At 41.6% G+C, this 25,612-nt stretch overlaps 1 protein-coding gene and 1 long non-coding RNA gene across 2 annotated transcripts in view; one reads left to right on the top strand and one right to left on the bottom strand.

Annotated features, from left to right (window-relative positions):
* MCHR2 (melanin concentrating hormone receptor 2) overlaps positions 1-17,896 on the top strand; it is a 33,058-nt gene extending 15,162 nt beyond the window's left edge. Inside the window, 5 exon segments of the mRNA XM_019929489.3 lie at positions 5,762-5,966; positions 10,423-10,577; positions 10,580-10,613; positions 12,831-12,950; positions 15,499-17,896. Of these exon segments, the coding sequence (XP_019785048.2) occupies positions 5,762-5,966; positions 10,423-10,577; positions 10,580-10,613; positions 12,831-12,950; positions 15,499-15,805 (821 nt within the window). The 3' untranslated portion in view covers positions 15,806-17,896.
* LOC117314438 (uncharacterized) overlaps positions 1-25,612 on the bottom strand; it is a 420,056-nt gene that overhangs the window by 205,626 nt on the left and 188,818 nt on the right. The gene's annotated exons all lie outside the window — the stretch shown is intronic.

Raw genomic sequence — 25,612 nt, 5'->3', positions numbered from 1 at the left:
GGTGTCCTATGTGACTTTTTTTTTTTTTAAGAATCGATTTGTGCATTAGGAGGGTGACTATAAAGTAGTGAAGCCAGATATTACTACTCAGTCATACTTTAAATTCACAGCAGGTCTAAAGGAAGCCAGATTTTAAAATGTAGGAGGAAAACTGGGCCAATTAAAACGTAAAATTTTCCCCTTTTGCTCTTGGGAGAGAGACTTATGAACTCAGCCCCATTACTCAACTATTGTCCATGGCCACAGTGGGTCCTGGGAAACTCCTTCAATAAAGGCGATGATGTTTCTCTCCGTCAGTCCCCCACCCCCATGTTTTGGACATATCTTTCTCCTATCTACTGACAGACGGCTTTGAGTGGGCAGAGGCTCTCTAAAGGATGCCTTGTCTCCCTATAAACAAAACGTTCCCATTCTTTCATTCCCTGCCCTCAACTGGCTGTCAAGGCAACTAATTTACACTAAATCATGAATTACTGAAACATCTTACTTTTTAACCCCTCCCCATGGTGTCTACATTTTATACAGAGATTACAGGAAGAAGAGTGAGTGTTCCTGAAGGAATACTAATGGTCTAATGATGGAATACCAGTTGCTAAGACAGAGATGGGAAATGCTTAGAACAAGGCCTCTTCTTTTTTCCCAGTCAGCTTAGTGCTCCCTCTGACCCAGCCCTATACCATTCTCAGGGTGCCAGCTGGAGTTGGAGTTGACCCACACCCTTGCTGTACACATACCCTATGCTTTAGATGCTACAAAACCTCCCAGCCACATCTGTTCAAATGAACTGGAAAGTTGATTGGAGACCCTTGTTGCTATGGTCCAATGCACCAAGACAGCTCTGGAGTAGAAAGGGGTTGAATGTCTTCCCCAAGGACACAATAAGTGAGGGCACAGAAATGAAACTAGAATTTCCAATTAGGTTCTCTTTATATATCTTACACTGTGTATCTAGAGCAGGGTTGGCAAATACGTCACTCTACTCTAAACTCTCCCACCCTTGGCAGTCATGTCTAATCACACAGATCTGTCCTTTAGTAGCGCCTGTGTGATGACTCACAATTCTTCTCAGCACAGTGCTTTATGAAATCACTACTAATCCATTGGTGTTGCCTCATGCTGACCTTAAACAAATGAACTACCAGTTATTTCTGAAGCACAAATTAGTTTACTCAAGATCAGCAAAGTATTGCAATTGGGGATCTGCAACTATGGCAAGCCACATGCAAGTGCCAACCAACAGAGAGAGGAGGATTCTTTTACAGAGGGGGAAAAAGAAGTTGGGAGGGCTGTAGTAAACAGAGTCCATTGGAGAAATTGAGAGTTCAAAATATAGTGGCTTGTCACTGGCTGAGTGGTGACAGTCTCTCATTGGCTAAGCTCCTGCCAGGCAAGAAGTCTTTCTTCTGTTGATCTCTGCTATCGTAGGGCATGAGAGCTCCCCGCTTCTGGCCTCCTGACTCCATTTTAATTGAGGTTTCTGTTTATTAATTTTTACACTTACAATAGGAATATAATTTAACTAGAGTTAAATGCCAAACAAGGACTCATGAGGCAACCCAGAGATAAACAAAATTAGGAAGGTACTACCATGTCCTACCACCATTCTCTGCCCCAACACCACCACCCTTCTCCTGGCCCTGAGCTGAATGGAGGGAAAAAAAGTGGTTTTACAGATCTTGGAAGTTTGGGCTGCCTGGTGGGAGCTGTAGCCACAGTGGGATCTGGGACCATGGAGCGGGAACTGCAGGAGGAAGGTGGAGCCATGGGTGGGATGCAGCCACCGCCAGAGATGCCAACAGCAGAGAGGGGAAGGAAATACCCTGGCCTCTTCTCTCATCTTACCCTCCAATTTCCCTCCAATAGTGCTTCCTATTGGCCAAAACAAAACAAAAGCCAGTTGGCAAGAAGACCTAGGAACAAAGTGCAGAAGGGTGAAAAGTGGGCTTGAGAGTAGGCTGATCAGCAAGGAATCATCCTGCTTGTGTGGGGTTATATATATATTTTTAGTTTTATTTAACCCATTGCATATATCGCTGTTTCTGATTGCAAAAGGTAAACATGTTTTTAATAGAATCTTTTTAAACATTAAAAAATACAAAGAATAAAGTCACAATCAGTCATACTACTACTACCAAGTGGATAATCACTGGGATTACTGTGACATACTATTTCAGCATGTTTTTAGACAAATGTCTAAATAAATTTGGGGTCATACTACGTACATAGTTGATTTTTTTTTTTTTACTTAATAAGTACTTTCCCATTTGATTAAATATTCTTCCAAAGTATGATTTGTAACAACTCTATCATTTATTGTATGGGATTGTGGTATACCTTAATTTATCATAGCATTTAGATATGGCCATATTAACCATATGAAAAACACGTTAGCTGAAATGATCACTGATTTACATATTTTTTTTAGTGTTTGGTTCATGAGAGACAGAAATCTAATGAAGTCTGGCAACATGAAATCTGAAGATAAATTAGACCTAAGAAAAGAATGCAAGTGGTATAGTTAGAAATTTTACCATTTCTATTTAATTATTTTTAATTTCTATGCAGTCACTTTCAGTTTAAAAAAGTAATAATAAATATAATGTGTTAGTTTTATTACCCTAGTACCTTATGCCCAGATAAATATATCATTGGCTTCAGAATTCTCTTTTGCTATACAGAGTATCATGTAGAAACACTTTTATTTTATTCTTTTGTATTTCCAGTTAATGGCATGCACTGTCCTCAACAAAGGAATTTCCATAATTCATTATCAGTAAATGATGGGTGCCTACCTGGAGGAGAGCAAGGGCCATGGATCTAATTGCTGCAGTTAGGACCTAAGCAACCACTTGTGGTTTATACCCCAATTCAAATGGAAATAACATCTACTTAATAGGCAAAGATTTATAGGGTTTTTTATTATTGTGTTTTTGCTTTGTGTTTTTTAATTTATTTTTATTTATTTATTTTTGGTTGTGCTGGGTCTTTGTTGTCATGCACTGGCTTTCTCTAGCTCTGGTGAACAGGGGTTACTCTTCATTGCAGTGAGCGGGTTTCTCATTGCAGTGGCTTCTCTTGTTGTGGAGCATGGGCTCTAGGCACACAGGCTTTGGTAGTTGTGGCTCACGGGCTCAGTAGTTGTGGCGCACGGACTTAGTTGTTTCACGGCATGTGGGATCTTCCCGGACCAGGGCTCGAACCTGTGTCCCCTGCATTGGCAGGCGGATTCTTAACCACTGCACCACCAGGGAAGTCCCTTTGCTTCTGTTTTTGTTTTTTAGCGTGGAACTCCTTCCAGCTGACCTCTAATATCAGTTCCTCTCCCCTGAGCCCTCTCCATCTCCTACTCCCAATGGTCTGGTGAGGACGAGGATTAGAGACCAAGGACAGTCATTTAGCATCTCTTTTGGTTGACATGTTTTTTTTCTCAAGTCTCTTCTCCTTCTTGGTCTTTCTGATATGAGCCACCAACGTCCTGGGGACAAGGAACCAACCTGCTGTATTAGTGGCATCAACAATGCCCAAAGTGTGGTTGCTGAATAAGGACTCACAACAGTAACTCCCCCATCTAGTGTGTGCTGCCATGGCCTGGGTAAAATATCCTGGCCCTGACTGACGCCTCACATGAGCCTTTGATGGCTTAAATATTAAGTTCACAGGCTGTAGAATTTGCAGTCCCTGAATAATGAAGACACACACTAGCTTCCAAACAACAGAGCAATAGACCTGGATCCAGGGTGAACTAATAATTGTGGCACAATCTTAGGGCTAATTCTTATGTGCTACTTAAATTCTTATCTGTCCTCAATACAGATGTCACTTCTGCCAAGAAATCTGCCTCGACTGCCCCCAGAGGAGGGGGTAGAGGCCCATTTGTATGCGCTACTTGTGCTTTCTCTAGCTCTCTTTCATCACGTTATAATGTGATCATTTATTACACATCTAGACTATAAGCTCCTTGATGTTAGACTTTCTAGGTGATTTAGCTTTGCAGCCCAAAGCACAATATTATGCCTGACATATAATTGGTGCTCAATAAAACGTCTGTTGAATTAATAAATAGCATCTCCTAGATAAAGATGATACCTGTTTATTACTGAATGCCCCACTCTTTGAAGATAGGGAGCAACTGAATTTTAAATTCAATTTCTGCTCTCAGAAAATTATTTTGCCTTCACTTCCCCCAACATTTGACAGAAGATGTTTCTCAGTGCCCTCCACCAATTCACTCGTTTCAGATTTCTACTCCACACTCTGGATTTCAGGGTCTTAATTAATAGTCTTTTCTGTTGAGTTAAATTTTATTGGAATATTTCTAAGTAATGGTCAAAAATTGTTTTAACAATGGCCTCAGTTAGGATTTGAACTTACAGCTTCAGTGGGGGAAAAAAAACATTGCAAGATGGAAACATTTATTTTCCCTATTCAGCTATATTTGGTGCTAGGGCTAGGTAAAGACAAAGTCTTTTGCCTGAGTGAGTTTAGAGTTGGTATAATTTGTTGCTATGTAGAAATTACTTCTGAACTTAGTGACTTAAAACAATCAACATTTGTTATCTCACACAGTTTTTTGTTTGTTTGTTTTTTTAATTTTTATTTATTTATTTTTGGCTGCATTGGGTCTTCGCTGCGGCACGCGGGCCCTCCCCAGTTGCAGCGAGCGAGGCCACTCTTCGCTGCGGTGCACGGGCCTCTCATCGTGGCGGCCCCCCTTTGTTGCGGTGCACAGGCTCCAAGTGTGCAGGCTCAGTAGTTGTGGTGCACGGGCTCAGCTGCTCTGCGGCATGTAGGATCTTCCTGGACCAGGGCTCGAACCCGTGTCCCCTGCATCGGTAGGTGGACTCCCAACCACTGTGCCACCAGGGAAGTCCCTCTCACACAGTTTTGAGGGTCAGGAATCCAAGAGCAGCTTAGCTGGGTTGTTCTGGCTCAGGGTCTCTCAAAAAGTTGCAGTCAAGCTGTCTGTCCATCTTTAGAGGACTATCTAAAGGCTTGGCTAGGTCTGGAGCATCTACTCCAAGGGAGCTCACTCACAGGTCTGGCAGGTTGGTACTGGTTGTTGGCAGGAGGCCTCAGTTCCTTTCCACATGGACCTCTTCACGGTGCTGTTGAGTAACCTCACAAGACGGCACCTGGCTTCCCCCGGAGAAAGTGATACAAGAGAGAGCAAGGAGAAAACCCCACCATTCCTTTATGTCCAAATTTTGAATGTCACACTGTCAATTCCACCACATCCTATTCGTTAGAAGTGAGTTACCAAGTTCAACCCACACTCAAAGGGAGGGAATTAGGCCCCCGCTCTTTTTTTTTTTTTTTTTTTTTTTGCAGTACACGGGCCTCTCACTGTTGTGGCCTCTCCCGCCGCGGAGCACAGGCTCTGGACGCGCAGGCTCAGCGGCCATGGCTCACGGGCCCAGCCGCTCCGCGGCATGTGGGATCTTCCCGGACCGGAGCACAAACCCGTGTCCCCTGCATCGGCAGGCAGACTCTCAACCACTGCGCCACCAGGGAAGCCCTAGGCCCCCGCTCTTGAAAGCAATATCAAAGAAGTTATGGACATATTTTTAAACCACTGCAGTTAGTTATCAAATAGTTCAAAACGTCTGAATATACACAAGCATTCATATGTGCATTTGTGACGGTTTCCTTTTAACTTTTAAAATAATGTTAGCAATTGAAAATCTGTAAGAGATGGCATAAATTAAAGGCGTGTACTTTCAATGTCAATCCTCGGGTTTCCCTCCATTTCTTTCAGGTCCAGGAAAAAAACTAATTCCTGACATTTATATCTGCAACCTGGCTGTGGCTGATCTGGTCCACATCATGGGAATGCCTTTTCTTATTCACCAGTGGGCCCGGGGAGGACAGTGGGTGTTTGGGGGGCCTCTCTGCACCAACATCACATCCCTGGATACCTGCAACCAGTTTGCCTATAGTGCCATCATGACTGTAATGAGTGTGGACAGGTAAGTGAAGAGACTATGAAATATATTAACATAATTCAGAGATGCCTGTGCTTCCCCAAGGTCATCCCAACTTAAGCAACATCAGTGCTGGTTTGTAATAGCAAAGTTCCTCTTCCTTTGTTTGTTTCATTGTAGGACAGATCAGGTAATATTTTTCCAACTTTCACAGAGGTCAATTTTTTCATGGAAAACTTAAAACACTAAACATCTCCTTTTTCCCAATCATTTTTTCTATCTCAGTTTTATTTACAGTTGACTGCAAGAAAAAAAAAGACCATAGACCGCCTGGAGGGGTGGGATAGGGAGGGTGGGAGGGAGGGAGACGCAAGAGGGAAGAGATATGGGAACATATGTATATGTATAACTGATTCACTTTGTTATAAAGCAGAAAGTAACACACCATTGTAAAGCAATTATATTCCAATAAAGATGTAAAAAAAAAAAGACCATAAAATCATGAAATATTGGAGACCAGAATGAATGCCCCACCACCACCCATCATTCTTGCAAGAAGGAAGCAGAGGTCCTGAGAAGCGAGGGGGTTTGCTAAAGGCACATAGAGAGTCAGTGGCAGAGCTGAGAACTGAAGCAGGTCTCCTCACTCCTTGTCTAGGGCTCTTTCTGGTAAGTTCAATGTCTCACACACCCTTGTTATCACCTAGCAGCTTAAAGGAATCAGTGGAGTAGTGGGCTCTTAAACAGCTATGAAGAGAAGTTAGAGTACCAGGAGGACCATCCTTTATACTCATCATTATGATTGGTTAATGCAAATACTGCCATTGACATCATTAGAAATTTGTTGGACTGTATCCCAGAACATGCCAAAGCCAGATTCTCCACCCATGTAAGCTAACGTTATTCAAGGAGATAATGGTGATGGCCAGAGCCTGTGGAGCCAGTGAGTGATGGAGCCCAGTTCAGAGGCAGGCTGTCCAGCTCTGGAGAGGGCAGGTAGCTGGCAACTACCTCACCACCTGGTTTCTTTAGGAAGCATGCAAGCTAGGATGTGCCCTGCATCACCCAGATGGCAGGACCTCCACACCAGCTCTTAGCAGCATTCCCCAAACAGAAACAAGCCCTGAAGACAACAGTAGAAAGCACAACAGAGCAACCCACTTGAAATCTCTATCCACCTTCTTCCCACCCCAAGCCCAACCCAGCACACTTGGTCCCCCTTGCTCTGATCTACTTTTTCTTTCTCCCTTCCTTCGAATATATTACATATGTTAATATATTTCGTGTACAAAGATATGCATGTGTGTTGTTTTTGTCTAGCCTTCCCTGATCATCAAATGTAAACTCCACAAAGGCAGGGTCTTTGGACACTACACTAGTGTCTGTGTAACAGTGCCTGGCACACGGGTGCTCAAAAACTACTGATGAATGAATGAGTGAATGTCAGTCTTGAGGGCTGTGTTAAATTTCCCTGAGTCCATCAAGGACTCTTGCCTGAGCTCTGCCTCTCTTACCCTTCCAAGTGGGCCTTTGGGGTCGGGAAGGGATGAGCAGTTCTTCAGATGGATAAACAAAGGGATAGCCGGGTCCATACACATCCTTCCCTGGATCATTATTATTCAGACGTGAATAATGATGGTAATGTTTAATGCAGTTTTTATATCCTGCTGCTTTTCTACAAAAGAATTATCAAAATACGTAGAGTATACTTCTCAACTTATACTTAGCTTCACATTTTTTAATCTGCGTGCCGGGCAGGTCGATCTGGTTAGTTCAGCTGATGCACCAATGCTGATGGTGTGTGGAGTAAAGCCTGGTGAGCTTGCCAGGGTTCCAACACCAGAGCCCTGCGCGGGGCAGGAACCGCTGCAGAAAAGCAACCTAAAGTATAGTCCTCCCCATCGTGATCCCATTCTCAGAAGGAGAAAAGCTTCTTCATACCATGTACATACCATGAAGGCAGGAGAGTATCGGCTTTTTCTTTAAAGAGGGGAAACTGTACCCCTTCGGTAAACCTCTTACTGCAAATAAAGTGAAAGCACATTGTCTGCCTTAGAACAGACCACAGAACATTTCCTAATGTTCACAGGTTTTTTCTGAGTGTATGTGTGTGTGTGTGTGTGTGTGTGTGTGTATCTTACACAACTGAATAGTGTGTATTTTTCTTTTAACCTTATGGACACAGAATGCTAAAATTTTACTTTCAAATTAAGACATTCAGGCCTTTATCCTTCTCCCTGCCCTCACTTTAGAGGATCACGTGGCCAGAGACAAATAAAGATTTTGTAAAACTGAACCTTTCCCCCAGCCCCTGGCATTTCTTGCAGTTCTAACTCTACTAAATTCACAAAAATTCAACAAAATCTATAACTCTGTAAAACAGAAATGAAGTTTTCTCTGTAATGCCAGCACTTAATGTCAGTGCCACCAGTATGCCTTATTGTTTATACATTTATTTGAATTGTCAATTTAATGGATCATAAAACTCAAGTGTTTCCCATAACTCTTTCATTTTTCTTTCTCTGATTAATTAATAATTGCAAGTGTGTGGAATATTTTAAGAGAGGGCTCCTACCTTTAAAGCAATACAAAAAAATTCTATAAACATCCAAAATATGAAAAATATTTGCCTCTAGGTGAAAGCTACCTAGACTTTCATTAGTGGTTACTTTCTTTAGTAAATTTTCTAGAACAACAACAAAGTCAGTAAGTAGGAGCCAAAATTCCCCATTCATTCATTTACCAAATATTTACTGAGCACAGACCGTATGACAGGAACGATGCCAGACACAGGAGGTACAGCAGCATTAAACTAATAGCCAAGGCTCCTGCCTTCATGGGGCTTCCATTCCAGAGGTGTAGACAGACATTACACACGGGTAAATGTGTATTTCCACACAATGATACCTACTAGAAGGAAAAGGAGAGTTGCCCCATGATCCGCATTTATAGTCATGGGCCCTCGTATAGAGCGAGTGGTCAGGGGAAGCTTCTCCGAGAGGGAGACCTAAATGGGGACTCAGAGTAGAAGCAGGAGGAAGGAGAGGCACGTCCTGCCAGGCGGGTAGAACAGCATGTACCTGACGCTGAAAGAGACAGAGTTTGAAGGAAGGCCAGGGAGAGACTGGCACAAACTTCAGCCTGAGTGACAGGGAGGGCCGGAGGGAGAAAGACATCAAGGGTCATGGTGAGAATTCTGAATTTTATCTAAAAGACAAAGAAAGGCCATTGAAGCGTTTTCAGTTGGGGAGATGATGAGAGAAGATTCCCTAACCGATTGATGCCATGACTCCATCATCTTTAATCCCAGACAGAATGATGGCAGGGTTGCTGTACAATCATTACCTCATTCCCTTCCTCAGCAGGAAGGGAAGGGAGCTTTCTCTCCTTGGCGACAGGTAACGCAGGTGCAGTGTGGGGAAGGAGGGGTGGCTGAGGCACCCGGGGTCACAAGCCTGTCCCTGCATGGCAAGGGGTCCCCTAAGTGAGTGCAAAACGTCCTACCTCTTGTGCAAAATTGAAAGAGCAAGGAGACGGAGAATTTTCCATTTTCATAAATCTTCCTTAAGTAGCTCTACAAAATCTTGGAGAAAATTAAAGGACCATTGACCACATTTGACATTTGTTTAATGTCTACTAATGCTGCTTTCCTACACCCCCGACTGCCAGCAAAACTGTGCTTTCTCAAATACCTCCTCTGGATCTGAGCTCTCTTTTTCATGCTTTAGCTTTCAGCTGTGTCTGAAAAATTATTCTTGGATTTGCTGGAGGACCAAATATGTTTGATATATCAGGATTTCAAGGTTGATTAATGATTATCCTTTTTTCTGGATCAAAGTTGAAAAAAAGAAAAGAGAGAACCCCTTCCCCATGATATTAGTCCACATCCCCCCTCCAGCCTACGTTTCCTGAGGAATTTGTATTGTCTGCTAGTCACGTTTGTTAATTCTCACTGTGATTTCTGTGAACTAAGCCCCCAAGAGCCTGGGGAACTAACTCTAAAGCCATGTGAGCAAGACGTCTGTCCCAGGTGCCTGAATCTCACGCTGCTGGGGATTCTCCCACCAGCCAACGCACTTTCCTCCTTCCTGTCCTACATCAGCCACCGTCCCTCCTGTCCCACATTGGTACACCCTCCCTCCTGTCCTGCCCTCCTGGAGGAAATCCCCATTCAGAGACAAAGTTTTCCAGAGCCTCTAGTGCAAGGGCAGCACCTCTGTAAAGAAAAAGTTTGCACAGCAGAATCTTACCATTTTCAGGGTCTTCATGTAAGTGACAGCTGTGTATCAGTGAGTGGTTTATTCAGACTTACGGGGTCAAGAATTGTTTTCTCTACAGGTACCAGCCAGCTCTTAAAAAATATAACTTTCTTTCACCCTGATAGAGGTGTGCTTCAGGGAGGAGAATAATACTAATAATTTACTCTTGTCATGAACCTTTCATCCTTGGAGCTCAGTGCTTTTATTGATTGTTCCCAAACCCTTCTTAACCGGCTTTGCAGGTACTTGGCTCTCGTCCAACCGAGACTGACGAGTTGGAGAACAAGGTACAAGACAAGCCGCATCAATCTGGGCCTTTGGGCAGCTTCCTTTATTCTTGCATTGCCTGACTGGGTCTACTCGAAGGTCATCAGATTTAATGACGGCGTTGAGAGTTGTGCTTTGATTTAACATCCCCTGACGATGTACTCTGGTAGGTTGTTAAAACTTAAGAAGAATAGACTTGAATTAAATCTTGAAGTGCTTCATCCTCCTTGTCAACACGTGAGCAACCGCGAAGAGTGTCCTTGGGGATCCTCTTCGGGCCGGTCTCCCCACTTAGTTCTCTGCTTCCCACCATCAAGTTGATAGTTTGATTTTAAGGAGAGGGTAACCTTTCGAAGAAGATTCTGAGTTTAATCATGTAACCTCAGTGGGTGCAAATATATTTAAATGTGGATTTTAAAGATCCATGGCAGCCAGATTCAATAGGAGCACAGCAACCAAGGGAGGGGCAGACTTTCCAAAAGGGTCTAGGAGTCATGAGATTCAAACCGTATCGATGTGCAGCTGGAGTTTGGTTGAGTCGCGTCCCTCGAAAAGATATATCCAAGTCCTAACTCTCAATGCTTGTGAATACGATCTCATTTAGAAATAGTCTTTGCAGATATAATCAAGTTGAGATGAGGTCTTACTGGATTAGGGTGGGCCCTAAATCCGATGATTGGTTCCTGATAAGGAGAGGGAGATTTGAAGAGACACAGAGAGGATGCATGTGAAGACAGAGGCAAAGACTGGAGTGACGTGTCTATAAGCCAAGGAACACCAAGGATTGCCAGAAGCCACCAGAGGCTAGGAGAAAAGTCCTGGAGCCCATACTCCCTCCCCAAAACCCCAAAAAGGAACCAACCCTGCCAACACCTTGATTTCAGACTTCCAGCTTCCAGAACTGTGAGACAGTAAATTTCTGTTGTTTTAAGCCATCCAGTGTGTGGTAATTTGTTACAGCAGCTCTAGGAAACTAATACAGCAACCAACACAGTCATTTATTACATTTTAATTTGAAAAGAAAAATTAAGTCGAAATTTTTCTGATTGAAATTTTGAACACAGCATTAGAATCTCTGACTAAGATTTTTCCATCACCTGCTAAGGGCCAGGTACTGTGCTAGGTGCTTTTTACATACATTATGGCAAGTCAGTCTGGCAGATCCCTTTTTCCCAGTCTACCACTTGTCAAATAGATGAGTCATTTCTGCATCACATAGACACAGTCTGAGAGGGATGGAGGTAGAGGCCCAGCAAGGCTACGAATCCAGCAACAAAAAAATCTCCAGAGGAGTGCAACGTCGATACCATGATTGTTTATTCGTTATTTCTCACAACAGCAGTGGCTCCACTCACAGACAGAAAGCGTCAGCTCATCTAAAGGTGAAATGATAGTTAATCACCGCGGGCTGATAAATTAACCCGGCCGCACCCAGTCTGAAAGGAGAGCAGGACCTGAAGCTCACTATATGACTACATGACTTTGGCCTGTGTCACATAAGCAGAGACTATATTGCAGCGACAGCTGTTTCTGCTCTTTTCGGTTGGTTATGGTAAGGGATATTCTGAGGTTCTGGCCTCTGTTGTTCCTGCCAGAATTAAGTCCTTACGGTGAACGGAGATGGGACTAGTGTGCTACGTTCAGAGGCCCTCTGGCTCCGGAGCGCTCTCTCTGCCACCCAGTCCACACCCACCCAATGCCAGCTGCCTTCTTCCACACAAGGGTTTTGCCCCGGAAGGAGGATACCCGGTGTCTGGGCAGAAACAGAGCTGGCCCACCCAAGGGTTCCCCCCGGTGGAGCACTGAGAAAATGACCGGCTGATTTGACAACAGGTCCTCTTCTGTGCCCTTTGAGAGACCATCTGGAGTCTCAGTTACAAGCGTGAGCTCTGCAGCTGGCCTGAGTATCTGGGTTCAAATCTCACCTCTGCCACCTACTAGCTGAGTAACCTTGGGCAAGCCGCTCAACCCCTCTGTGCCTTAGTTTCCTTCTCTGTAACATGAAGATGCTAATGGCATTGTACTCCTGGGGATGCACAGATTCAATGGGTTAAAATATGTAAAGCACCCTCAATAGTGCCTACTACATAACAAATGCCACCTGTTGCCCGTTGTTGTTAATAACATTAAATATAATGATAATAAGCACCTTCACCCACTCTGCAGTACTCAGTAGCACTGGCTACTGAGAAGAGCTGGCTAGAGAAGAGTCGTTGTCTATGAATAATGAAAAGCAGACCTTCTGTATGTGAAAGTACCCAGAGAGCCTTAACTTTTCCCCCAAGCACTTTTATTCTGGGCCCTGAAAAATCACAGAATCATAAACTGTAGAAGTCCCTAGCGTTGTGAATGTAACAGTCATGTCTTCTCTCTCATTTTACAGGTATACTCTGTATTTGACGATAACAACTTTCTTTTTCCCTTTGCCCTTGATTTTGGTGTGCTATATTTTAATTTTATGCTATACCTGGGAGATGTATCAACAGAATAAGGTTGCCAGATGGTAAGTGTATGCCTTATTTTGTTTTATTTGTTAAAAGAACAATTCAGAGATCTAAGATGTCTACAATAGAAGCTTAAGCATTAGTCACTTGAAACATGCCAAGCTCAGACATATGGGCATTAATGTCTATATAAGGCATTTTCTGAAAATAAGTCATGTTCTGAAGCAGCTATTTGAGGATCTCTCAGTGATAAATATTGTAATCACTGATGTAATGGTTTCATAAAAATGTAAACAGAACTCAAGACTCTGTTTAAAGAATAATTTTGTATTTGTCATCAGCATTGTTATTTAAATGTTTTATTTGTACATTTTGCAGAGTTGTGTACATATGTAAATATCCTAGATGTTGTGTATATTTTATAACCTTTTAATTTTTGTGGGGTTTTTTTAGTGTGGGGAGGAGGATCTCATTAATATTTGAATACTTAGAACACGGTTAATTAGGACTAAATAAAACCAAAGACTTATCTAAAGTCAATAAACTTAGGAAGGACCTTTAATGATACTTGTCTCTAAAACTATATGAATAAATCTAAATTATTTTCCACTTGAAATTGTACATATCAGGTTGTTCAAATGAGTCAGTGATTATACAACATGTTAGGTTAAAAAATCATTATTAAAATTTGTCTTTAGAATAAATTACTGTATTTTTTTGAGAAGACAAGATTGTGGGGTTTCCCCACACACCATATGTAACACTGTGAAGATTTTAAAAAAAAGAATATGTGAAAAATGTAACCACCATTAGTCAAAATTTGTGGCAAACCCTGGCACCAAAGGTTTAGGTGTTCTATTGGCCCATGAAATTTTTTCTGATTTCTTTAAATTCTTTGGAATTATTACATTATTAAAGAGTGGTCTAGGGCTTCCCTGGTGGCGCAGTGGTTGAGAATCTGCCTGCCAATGCAGGGGACATGGGTTCGAGCCCTGGTCTGGGAAGATCCCATATGCCGCGGAGCAACTGAGCCCGTGAGCCACAATTACTGAGCCTGCGCGTCTGGAGCCTGTGCTCCGCTACAAGAGAGGCCGCGATAGTGAGAGGCCCGCGCACCGCGATGAAGAGTGGCCCCCGCTTGCCACAACTAGAGAAAGCCCTCGCACGGAAACGAAGACCCAACACAGCCATAAATAAATAAAGAAAGCAAACTGTCAACAAGTAAAAATAAATAAACACTATTATATTTTTTTAAAAAAAGAGTGGTCTATTTAGAATGGGAAAGAGAAGCAACCACAGTTATAGACAAAAATTAGCTTCTAAATGTATCACGGGTGAGAAGGTTGAAATGGAATCATATGGAATATTACGACATCGACAGCTGGAGAGGACGCTTGAACCCTTTTAAAACAGTTCTCCAAATCAGATCACTTTGCTCCCAACACCTTTCTCAGAAATGCTGAGCATCTTATAAAACAAAGTTCATATGGTCCAGTTATCCCTAAAAATGCAATAAGTTAGAGGAATGATGGTGCCTACTCTGATGAACTGCAGAAGAATCATTATCTTAGAGTGATTTTCAGCTGCCATTTCCCAGGCTTATTCATCTGCTTGTCATGTCCCAGAGAAATTTCTAGTAAATGTCTAAATATGACATAACATGATGAAATTTGGGAAATTTAAGAATTTTTTATTTTAGAAAAATTTTAAATTTACATCAAACTTGCATAAGTAGTACAGAGAGTTTCCATATACTCCTCACTCCAGTTTCCCCATTAACATCTTACCATGTTGCATTTGTCAAAACAAAGATAATGGCATTAGTACACCACTATTAACTAAACTCTACCCTATATTGGATTTCACTGGTTTTTCCATTAAAGTCCTCTTTCTGCTCCAGGATTCAATCCAGGGGACCACACTGCATTTAGTTGACACATCGCCACAGTCTCCTCTGGTCTGTGACAGTTTCTCACTCTTTCCTTGTTTTTCATAACCTTGTAGTCTTAAGTACTGTACTTAAGGAGTACTGGTCAGGTATCCTGTAGAATGTCCCCCAGTCTCGGTTTGTCTGATAACGTATCACGATGAGACTCTAAGGTTAAGGTAGTGTTTACGAGGTTTCTTCACTTCAAAATGACTACTTATCCCTTTCTCTATTCCATTATTTGGAAATGAGTCATTAAGTATAGCCCACCCTCAAGAGGGAAAGGAGGGTGAGAATTAAGCTGTGTCTCCTGGAAAGGGGAGTATCTACATATATTATTTGGAATTTTTCTGTAAAGAAGGTTTGTCGCTTCTCTCCCACGTTATTCAATCATTTATATCAGTACAGATTCATATATCTTTATTTGATACTTTGGATTATAATTCACTGCTATGTAACTTATTTTGTTTCTCGAAATGTTCCAGCTTTGGAAAATTCAGGCAATTTTTCACAGGGCTGAAAAAGAGTATTTTCACAGTGCTCCAAATAAGTAAGAAGAAAAATGAGCTTCACATTTCACTACATAGCCATTCTGAACTGTCCAAAAAGTTCTGGGACATTGTTGTCCCATAATTTCTATGGTTGTTTGTGTCCTGTCTCTCCAAATGTTTCCGCTACAGCTGCAATCCCAGTGTTCCAAGGCAGAAAGTGATGAAGCTGACGAAAACGGTGCTGGTGCTGGTGGCGGTCTTTATCCTGAGTGCTGCCCCCTATCACATGATACAACTGGTGAACTTACAGACAGAGCAGCCCACGCTGGCTTTCTATATGGGCTATTACCTCTCCATCTGTCTCAGCTATGCCGGCAGCAGCATCAACCCTTTCCTCCACATCCTGCTGAGTGGAAATTTCCGGAAACGCCTGCCTCAAGGGCAAAGGAGAGTGACTGAGAAGGAAATCAACAACATGGAAAGCACCTTGAAATAGAGCTTTAAGGAGAGTACATGGATCATCAAAAGTCTAGACAGGCTTGCCTATGTTATTGATGTTATTAAAAAGGGCGGGCAAAACGGTGTGCTGGTGTCCATTCTTGTTGTGCCCTTGTGACTCTAGAATAGTGCTGTAACCATTCAAATGCAGTGAGTTTAACATGCTAACTTAGGTGAAACATAAAATATTTGTCTGTGTAGGCAGTAGGCAGTGGGATAGCTGAAGAGACCCGAGCTCCATGGTTGTGGATGTTATTTCAGCATCTTATAAACTAGTCACTGATGAATATGGCCATCCCTGACCATCGACTGAAACTCACCAAGGAATTTGACCTTGCCGTCTACACTGTGGCCCCACTGTAACAGTGCCCTTGAGGCTCCTAAGAGGGGATCACCTTACGATGAGATCTGAAGTATGGCCATTTTTTAATCTACAAAAATGTCAGTTTCATAGGGTCTAATTTAATGCCTTCAACAATCAACTCCATCTGTTAGCATGGCCATTAGCATGTACTGAACACATACCACATGTAAGATTACATGTAACAAACCTTCGAGGTAAGCATTACCCCAGTTTACTAAGGCTCAGAAAGGTTAAGTGATAAGCTTAACACTGCACAGCTACATAAGAGCTGGGCTGAAATCCAGGTCTGCCTGTTTCTGTCTTTTTACTACAGCCCCTTGGCAACCTGTACCTATCATACTGAAAAGGGCCAATAATTGGGTTTTGTTGTTGTTGGTTTTTTTGCTTTCTCCTACACCCCTACAGGAAAAGAACTAAAGTCTGAAAGAAATGAGTTCATATTCTTAAAGAAATAAGTTTATGCATATTCTTTTGTATTTAGCTTTGTTCTCATACCTACAAATGATAGAAACCAGCATCTGCATTTTAATAGTATAATAGTATTCTTCAGGACGTCAAGTACACTCAGACACATTCTCCTTAGGTTACAGTGGATGTTTAGTCAAGGCTGCAGAAAGTAATTCGCTTTTAATTTCACAGATGTTCATTATGTCTTTTCCTTTTGTGGCTTGTATAAAACATTCACTTTGATACAGTAAGGAAAAAATGCTTTTAAAGTCTATATTCTCAACAAGGTAAATATTTTATTTTGTTTGGGGATGAATCTGTAAACCCACCTCCCTCATCTAAATATATAAAACCGCTTGCTTCATGGGCATATAAAACTGATTTTTCATCAGCCCTTTATATAAAAGAGTCACAGAGACCAGGTTTCTAATAACCTGATCTCCATTTTTATATCTCAGTTGTCAAGACAAATGACTTTTAACCCGATGCATTTGGTTCTAGATCTTTTAGAGACCATTTTGGAACACGGTAATATCAAAATTCGTATCTGGATGAAAGGTTGTGTAAACAGCATGAGAACTACAAACTGAGACAGGGCACATCTGAGATATTTCAGTTCTGTAACTGAGGTCTGCAGAGCTACACACAGAGGCTGCATGCTCCTTTATAGTTTCCATCAAAAGCTGTGCCATGGCTATAATTCCAGGGGCCTTCATTTTCGCTACTCTAAGGTACAACAGTCAGGGTTCAGTGAATAACCCTGACATCTGAAGACCCAACACGATGGGTCATAAACAGAAGTTATTATTTGATAATTGAAGAGAAATTGAAGGGTTTATCTCCTTTGTCTTTTTTAATACGGAAAATATTATGATTTTAAAATTTTAAATGGTTTTAAAGCAACAGACATTTTAAAAATAACATTTCCAATAGGCCTCAAACAATTCCAGTATATAAATTGGTCAGTGAATTATTTTAATTAATATTTATTAAGAGTTGTAAAAAAAGTTAGCTTTTAATCAACGTATAAAAGAAAAAGGGTGACTAGTAAGTTTATTTTAGTGCCTTTATATAGCTTTTCTATGCATAAGCATATATATGCAGATTTGCAGAGGTGGTTTGTCAGAGATTCTCTATGTGTTTTGTATTTTTGCTCATGATATGTATACATGTTTACTTTCAAGAGAAGTTAATGATCAGTTTCATATATCTAATTAATACTTGGGTATTTTTCATTACGTAAACTCATAACTGTATCCCTCCTCTATGCTTATTCAATTTTAGGTGACTCATTTAAATTTTGATTGATTAATATAAATCAATGAATAAAAATTGCTGTGTATTAATTTACTTCTAGCTTGTAGCGTCTATTCTTTTTTTTTTTTTTTTTTTTTTGAGGTACGCGGGCCTCTCACTGTTGTGGCCTCTCCCATTTTGGAGCACAGGCTCCGGACGCGCAGGCTCAGCAGCCATGGCTCACGGGCCCAGCCGCTCTGCGGCATGTGGGATCTTCCCGGACCGGGTCACGAACCCGTGTCCCCTGCATCGGCAGGCGGACGCTCAACCACTGCGCCACCAGGGAAGCCCCTGTAGCTTCTATTCTTAAGGTTTTCTTATATAATACAATTTCATATTTTCTTAATATACTTTCTCCTGAACAAAGACTAAAGATTTAAGAATTAGTAAAGGGGGAGCAGAATCAAGATGGCGTACCAGGAGGATGCAGAATTCGCATCTCCTCACAACTAGGGCACCTACCAGGCACCTGTGGGGGACCACGAACACCTAGGGATGGGAGGAACACCCAGTGACCGGGTAGGACGTGGGGCATGCGGGGAGTAAAGGTGGAGGAGAAGTGGAGGTGGGATGCGACTGGCGTCCCTGAGGGGCGACTGGGGGAGGGGAAGGGATCTCATGCCTGGAGAGAGAAATTGGGGAACCACTGGGAGGGCAGAGGATCAAAAGGGAGCTTGGCCAGGATTCCCCTGCCCACTTGGACCCCCAGGAACCTGCTGAGATCCCGGGCCTGACCCTCTGCCCACCGAGGTCCCCTCCAGCCACGCGGGTCCTGAAGGAGCAGGAGGGAGGGAAGGGGGAGCAAAAGTAAAGGCCGGACCTCTGTGACTAGCACCCCTGAGGGGCTGCTGGGGGAGGGGAGGCGCTCCTACACCCAGTGGGACCCACCCACGGTTAGGTGTCCAATGGGGCGGGGGAGACCCTGGGGGAGACAGTGGGGGAGGGGTGTGAAGTAAGGGAACGGGGCCAGTGTTTTCCCTGTCCACATAGGCACCGGGGAGCCTGCTGGGCTCCGGGGCTTAATCTCTGCCCTCAGAGCCTCCCTTCTGCCGTGCAGAACCCAAGCCCCATGCCTACAACCCCACTCAGGGCCCCACCTTTACACATGGAGACCCCCTCCAACACACTGGGCCTAAACCCCGCCCACACACCCTCACTCAGGGCCCTACCTCCAAACTCTGGAACTCCACACTCCAGACGCCCCTCCTTTCCACACACTGCCTCTCCCCTTCTGTGCAGATCCTAAGCAGAGGCCCCACCCCACGCTTGAACGTCGCCCCACCTAGGCCCCGCCCCCAGGGCCTTTTCCGCTGTGTGGGTCCTGAACCTAGGCCCCCACCCCATGCTCAAACGTCACCCCCCAACCCGTGAAGGTCCCACCTCACCCTAAACCCTGACCCTGCCTAAGTTCCACCCACGCCTACACTCCGCCCCCATAGGCAAGACTTTTTTTTTTCTTTTCTTTTTTCCTCTTTTAGATTAGGGTTCTGTTTTACCTTGTTGATTCATTGTTGTTGATTCTTTTATATATTTTTTTCCTAATAAATCTTTTATTTTTCTAATTTTATTTTATTCTTTATACTTTGTTAGTGATCTCTCCTTTGGGCTGTTCCTCCCACCTTTTTTTTTTTTTTTTTCTTTTTTCTGTTGTGGTTTTATTTTACCTTGTTGCAGTTGTTTCAATTATAGTTTTAGTTTTCCTAATATATTTTTTATGTTTCTAATTTTATTTTATTTTTTATTCTTTGATAGTGTACTGTTCCTTTCTTTCTTTCTTTCTTCCTTTTTTTTTTATTTTGACCGCACCACGAAGCTTGCAGGATCTTGTTTCCCAGGCTTGAGGTCAGGCCCAAGCTCCTGTGGTGGGAGCTCTGAATCCAAACCGCTGGACTAACAGAGAACCTCAGACCCCAGAGAATATCAATTGGAATGAGGCCTCCCGAGGTCCTCATCTCAGCACCAAGACCCAGCTCTATCTAAGTGCCTGCACACTCCAGTGCTGCACATCTCAGGCCAAACAACCAGTAAGACAGGAATACAGCACCAACCATCAAAAAAAAAAAAAAAAAATGAAATGACAAAAAAATATGTTGCAGATGAAGGAGCAAGGTAAAAACCTACAAGACCAAATAAATGAATATCAAATAGGCAACCTACCTAAAAAAGAATTCAGACTAATGATAGTAAAGATGATCCAAAATCTCAGAAACAGAATGGAGCAAATACAAGAAACATATAACAAGGATCTAGAAGAACTAAAGAGCAAACAAAAAGTGATGAACAACACAATTACTGAACTTAAAAACACTCTAGAAGGAATAAATAACAGAATAACTGAGGCAGAAGAAGGGATAAGTGAGCTGGAAGATAAAATGGTGGAAATAACTGCCAGGGAGCAAAATAAAGAAAAAAGAATGAAAAGAATTGAGGAGAGTTTCAGAGACCTCTAGGACAACATCAAATGCACCAACATTCGAATTATAGGAGTCCCAGAAGAGGAAGAGAAAAAGAAAGGGTCTGAGAAAATATTTGAAGAGATTATAGTCAAAAACTTCTCTAACATGGGAAAAGAAATAGTCATCAAGTCCAGGAAGCACAGAGAGTCCCATACAGGATAAACCCAAAGAGAAACACGCCGAGACACATATTAATCAAGCAATCAAAAATTAAATACAAAGAAAAAATATTCAAAACAGCAAGGGAAAAGCAACAAATAACATATAAGGGAATCCCCATGAGGTTAACAGCTGATTTTTCAGCAGAAACTCTGCAAGCCAGAAGGGAGTGGCAGGACATATTTAAAGTGATGAAAGGGAAAAACCTACAACCAAGATTACTCTACCCAGCAAGAATCTCATTCAGATTTGATGGAGAAATTAAAACCTCTAAGACAAGCAACGGTTAAGAGAATTCAGCACCACCAAACCAGCTTTACAACAAATGCTAAAGGAACTTCTCTAGGCAGGAAACACAAGAGAAGGAAAAGACGAATAACAAACCCAAAACAATTAAGAAGATGGTAATAGGAACATATATATTGATAACTACCTTAAATGTCAGTGGATTAAATGCTCCAACCAAAAGATATAGACTGGCTGAATGGATACAAAAACAAGACCCATATATATGCTGTCTACAAGAGATCCACTTCAGACCTAGGGACACATACAGACTGAAAGTGAGGGGATGGAAGAAGATCTTCCATGCAAATGGAAATCAAAAGAAAGCTGGAGTAGCAATTCTCATATCAAAAAAAATAGACTTTAAAATAAAGACTATTACAAGAGACAAAGATGGACACTACATAATGATCAAGGGATCAACCCAAGAAGAAGATGTAACAATTGTAAATATTTATGCACGCAACATAGGAGCACTTCAATACATAAGGCAAATGCTAACAGCCATAAAAGGGGAAATTGACAGTAATACAGTCATAGTAGGGGACTTTAACAACCCACTTTCACCAACGGACAGATCATCCAAAATGAAAATGAATAAGGAAACACAAGCTTTAAATGATACATTAAACAAGATGAACTTAATTGATATTTATAGGACATACCATCCAAAAACAACAGAATACACTTTATTCTCAAGTGCACATGGAACATTCTCCACGATAGACCAAATCAAGCCTTGGTAAATTTAAGAAAATTGAAATCATATCAAGTATCTTTTCCGACCACAATGCTATGAGACTACATATCAATTACAGGAAAAAAAACTGTAAAAAATACAGATACATGGAGGCTAAACAATACACTACTAAATAACCAAGAGATCACTGAAGAAATCAAAGAGGAAATAAAAAAATACCTAGAAACAAATGACAATGAAAACAAGATGACCCAAAACCTATGGGATGCAGCAAAAGCAGTTCTAAGAGGGAATTTTATGGCAATACAATCCTACCTCAAGAAACAAGAAAAACCTCAAATAAACAACCTAACCTTACACCTAAAGCAATTAGAAGAAGAAGAACAACAAAAAAAAAAAACCCAAGTTAGCAGAAGGAAAGAAATCATAAAGATCAGATCAGAAAAAAATGAAAAAGAAATGAAGGAAAGGATAGCAAAGATCAATAAAAATAAAAGCTGGTGGTTCTTTGAGAAGATAAACAAAATTGATAAACCATTAGCCAGACTCAACAAGAAAAAAAGGGAGAAGACTCAAATCAACAGAATTAGAAATGAAAAAGGAGAAGTAACAACTGACACTGCAGAAATACAAAGGATCATGAGAGATTACTACAAGCAACTCTATGCCAATAAAATGGACAACATGGAAGAAATTAACAAATTCTTAGAAAAGCACAATCTTCCAAGACTGAACCAGGAAGAAATAGAAAATACAAACAAACCAATCACAAGCACTGAAATTGAAACTGTGATTAAAAATCGTTCAACAAACAAAAGCCCAGGACCAGATGGCTTCATAGGCAAATTCTATCAAACATTTACAGAAGAGCTAACACCTTTCCTTCTCAAACTCTTCCAAAATATGGCAGAGGGAGGAACATTCCCAAACTCATTCTATGAGGCCACCATCACCCTGATATCAAATCCAGACAAAGATGTCTCAAAAAAAGAAAACTACAGGGCAATATCTCTCATGAACACAGATGCAAAACTCCTCCACAAAATACTAGCAAACAGAATCCAACAGCACATTAAAAGGATCATACACCATGATCAAGTGGGGTTTATCCCAGGAATGCAAGGATTCTTCAACATATTCAAATCAATCAATGTGATACACCATATTAACAAATTGAAGGATAAAAACCATATGATCATCTCAATAGATGCAGAAAAACCTTTTGACAAAATTCAACACCCATTTATGATAAACACTCTCCAGAAAGTAGGCATAGAGGGAACCTAACTCAACATAATAAAGGCCATATATGACAAACCCAGAGCCAACATCGTTCTCAATGGTGAAAAACTGAAACCATTTCCTCTAAGATCAGGAACAAGACAAGGTTGTCCACTCCCACTACTCTTATTCAACATAGTTTTGGAAGTTTTAGCCACAGCAATCAGAGAAGAAAAAGAAATAAAAAGAATCAAAATCTGAAAAGAAGAAGTAAAACTGTCAATGTTTGCAGATGACATGATACTATACATAGAGAACCCAAAGATGCTACCCAGAAAACTACAAGAGCTAATCAATGAATTTGGTAGAGTAGCAGGAAACAAAATTAATGCACAGAAATCTCTTGCATTACTATACACTAATGATGAAAAATCTGAAAGAGAATTTAAGGAAACACTCCCATTTACCACTGCAACAAAAAGAATAAAATACCTAAGAATAAACCTACCTAAGGAGACAAAAGACCTGTGTGCAGAAAACTATAAGACACCGATAAAAGAAATTAAAGATGATACAAACAGATGGAGAGATATACTATGTTCTTGGATAGGAAGAATCAACATTGTGAAAATGACTAAACTACCCAAAGCAATCTACAGATTGAATGCAATCCTGATCAAACTACCAATGGCATTTTTCACAGAACTAGAACAAAAAAGTTCACAATTTGTAGGAAACACAAAAGACCCCAAATAGCCAAAGCAATCTTGAGAAAGAAAAACAGAGATGGAGGAACCAGGCTCCCTGACTTCAGACTATACTACAAAGCTATGGTAATCAAGACAGTATGATACTGGCACAAAAACAGAAATATAGATCAATGGAAAAAGATAGAAAACCCAGAGATAAACTCACGCACATATGGTCACCTTATCTTTGATAAAGGAGGCAAGAATATACAATGGAGAAAATGCAGCCTCTTCAATAAGAGGTGCTGGGAAAACTGGACAGGTACATGTAAAAGTTTGAAATTAGAACACTTCCTAACACCATATACAAAAAATAAACTCAAAATGGATTAAAGACCTAAATGTAAGGCCAGACACTATAAAACGCTTAGAGGAAAACATAGGTAGAACACTCTATGACCTAAATCACAGTAAGATCCTTTTGACCCACCTCCTAATGAAATGGAAATAAAAACAAAAATAAACAAATGGGACATAATGAAACGTAAAAGCTTTTGCACAGCAAAGGAAACCATAAACAAGACCAAAAGACAACCCTCAGAATGGGAGAAAATATTTGCAAATGAAGCAACCGACAAAGGATTAATATCCAAAATATACAACAGCTCATGCAGCTCAACATTAAAAAAACAAACAACCCAATCCAAACCTGGGCATAAGACCTAAATAGATATTTCTTCAAAGATATACAGATTGCCAACAAACACTTGAAAAGAGGCTCAACATCACTAATTATTAGAGAAATGCAAATCAGAACTACAATGAGGTATCACCTCACACCAGCCAGAATGGCCATCATGAAAAAATCTACAAACAATTAATGCTGGAGAAGGTGTGGAGAAAAGGGAACCCTCTTGCACTGTTGGTGGGAATGTAAATTGATACAGCCACTATGGAGAACTGTATGGAGGTTCCTTAAAAAACTAAAAATAGAGCTACCATGTGACCCAGCAATCCCACTACTGGGCATATACCCTGAGAAAACCATAATTCAAAAAGAGTCATGTACCACAATGTTCACTGTAAGTCTATTTACATAGCCAGGACATGGAAGCAACCTAGGTGTCCATCGACAGATGAATGGATAAAGAAGATGTGGCACATATATACAATGGAATATTTCTCAGCCACAAAAAGAAACGAAATTGAGTTATTTGTAGTGAGGTGGCCTGGACCTTGAGTCTGTCATACAGAGTGAAGTAAGTCAGAAAGAGGAAAACAAATACTGTATGCTAACACATATATATGGAATCTAAAAAAAAAAAAAAAAAAAATGGTTCTGATGGACCTAGGTGCAAGACAGGAATAAAGACACAGACGTAGAGAATGGACTTGAGGACATGGGGAGGGGGAAGAGTAAGCTGGGATGAAGTGAGAGAGTGGCATGGACATATATCCACTACCAAATGTAAAATAGATAGCTAGTGGGAAGCAGCCGCATAGCACAGGGAGATCAGCTTGGTGCTTTGCGACCACCTAGGGGGTGGGATGAGGAGGGTGGGAGGGAGATACAAGAGGGAGGGGGTATGGGGATATTCGTATGCATATAGCTGATTAATTCTGTTATACAGCAGAAACTAACACAACACAGTAAAGCAATTATACTCCAATAAAGATGTTAAATTTAGAAAAAAAGAATTAGTAAAGGGACTTCCCTGGTGGTGAGGTGGTTAAGAATCCGTCTGCCAGTGCAGGGGACACGGGTTCGAGGCCTGGTTCGGGAAGATCCCACATGCCGCGGAGCAACTTAGCCTGTGTGCCACAACTACTGAGCCTGCACTGTAGAGCCTGAGAGCCAAAACTACTGAGCCTGCATTTCACAACTACTGAAGCCCGTCCACCTAGAGCCCATGCTCCGCACCAAGAGAAGCCACTACAATGAGAAGCCCACGCACCGCAACAAAGAATAGCCCCTGCTCACTGCAACTAGAGAAAGCCGCCCACAGCAACGAAGACCCAACACAGCCAAAAATAAATTTGTTTTTAATATTATAAATTAAAAAAGAATTAGCAGGGGCTTCCCTGGTGGCACAGTGGTTGAGAGTCTGCCTGCCGATGCAGGGGACGCAGGTTCGTGCCCTGGTCCTGGAAGATCCCACATGCCGCCGAGCGGCTGGGCCCGTGAGCC

The sequence above is a fragment of the Tursiops truncatus genome, chromosome 12, assembly GCF_011762595.2.
Source record: "Tursiops truncatus isolate mTurTru1 chromosome 12, mTurTru1.mat.Y, whole genome shotgun sequence".
NCBI classification, from domain to species: Eukaryota; Metazoa; Chordata; class Mammalia; order Artiodactyla; family Delphinidae; genus Tursiops; species Tursiops truncatus.
This window is presented reverse-complemented; position numbering and strand designations above follow the sequence as displayed.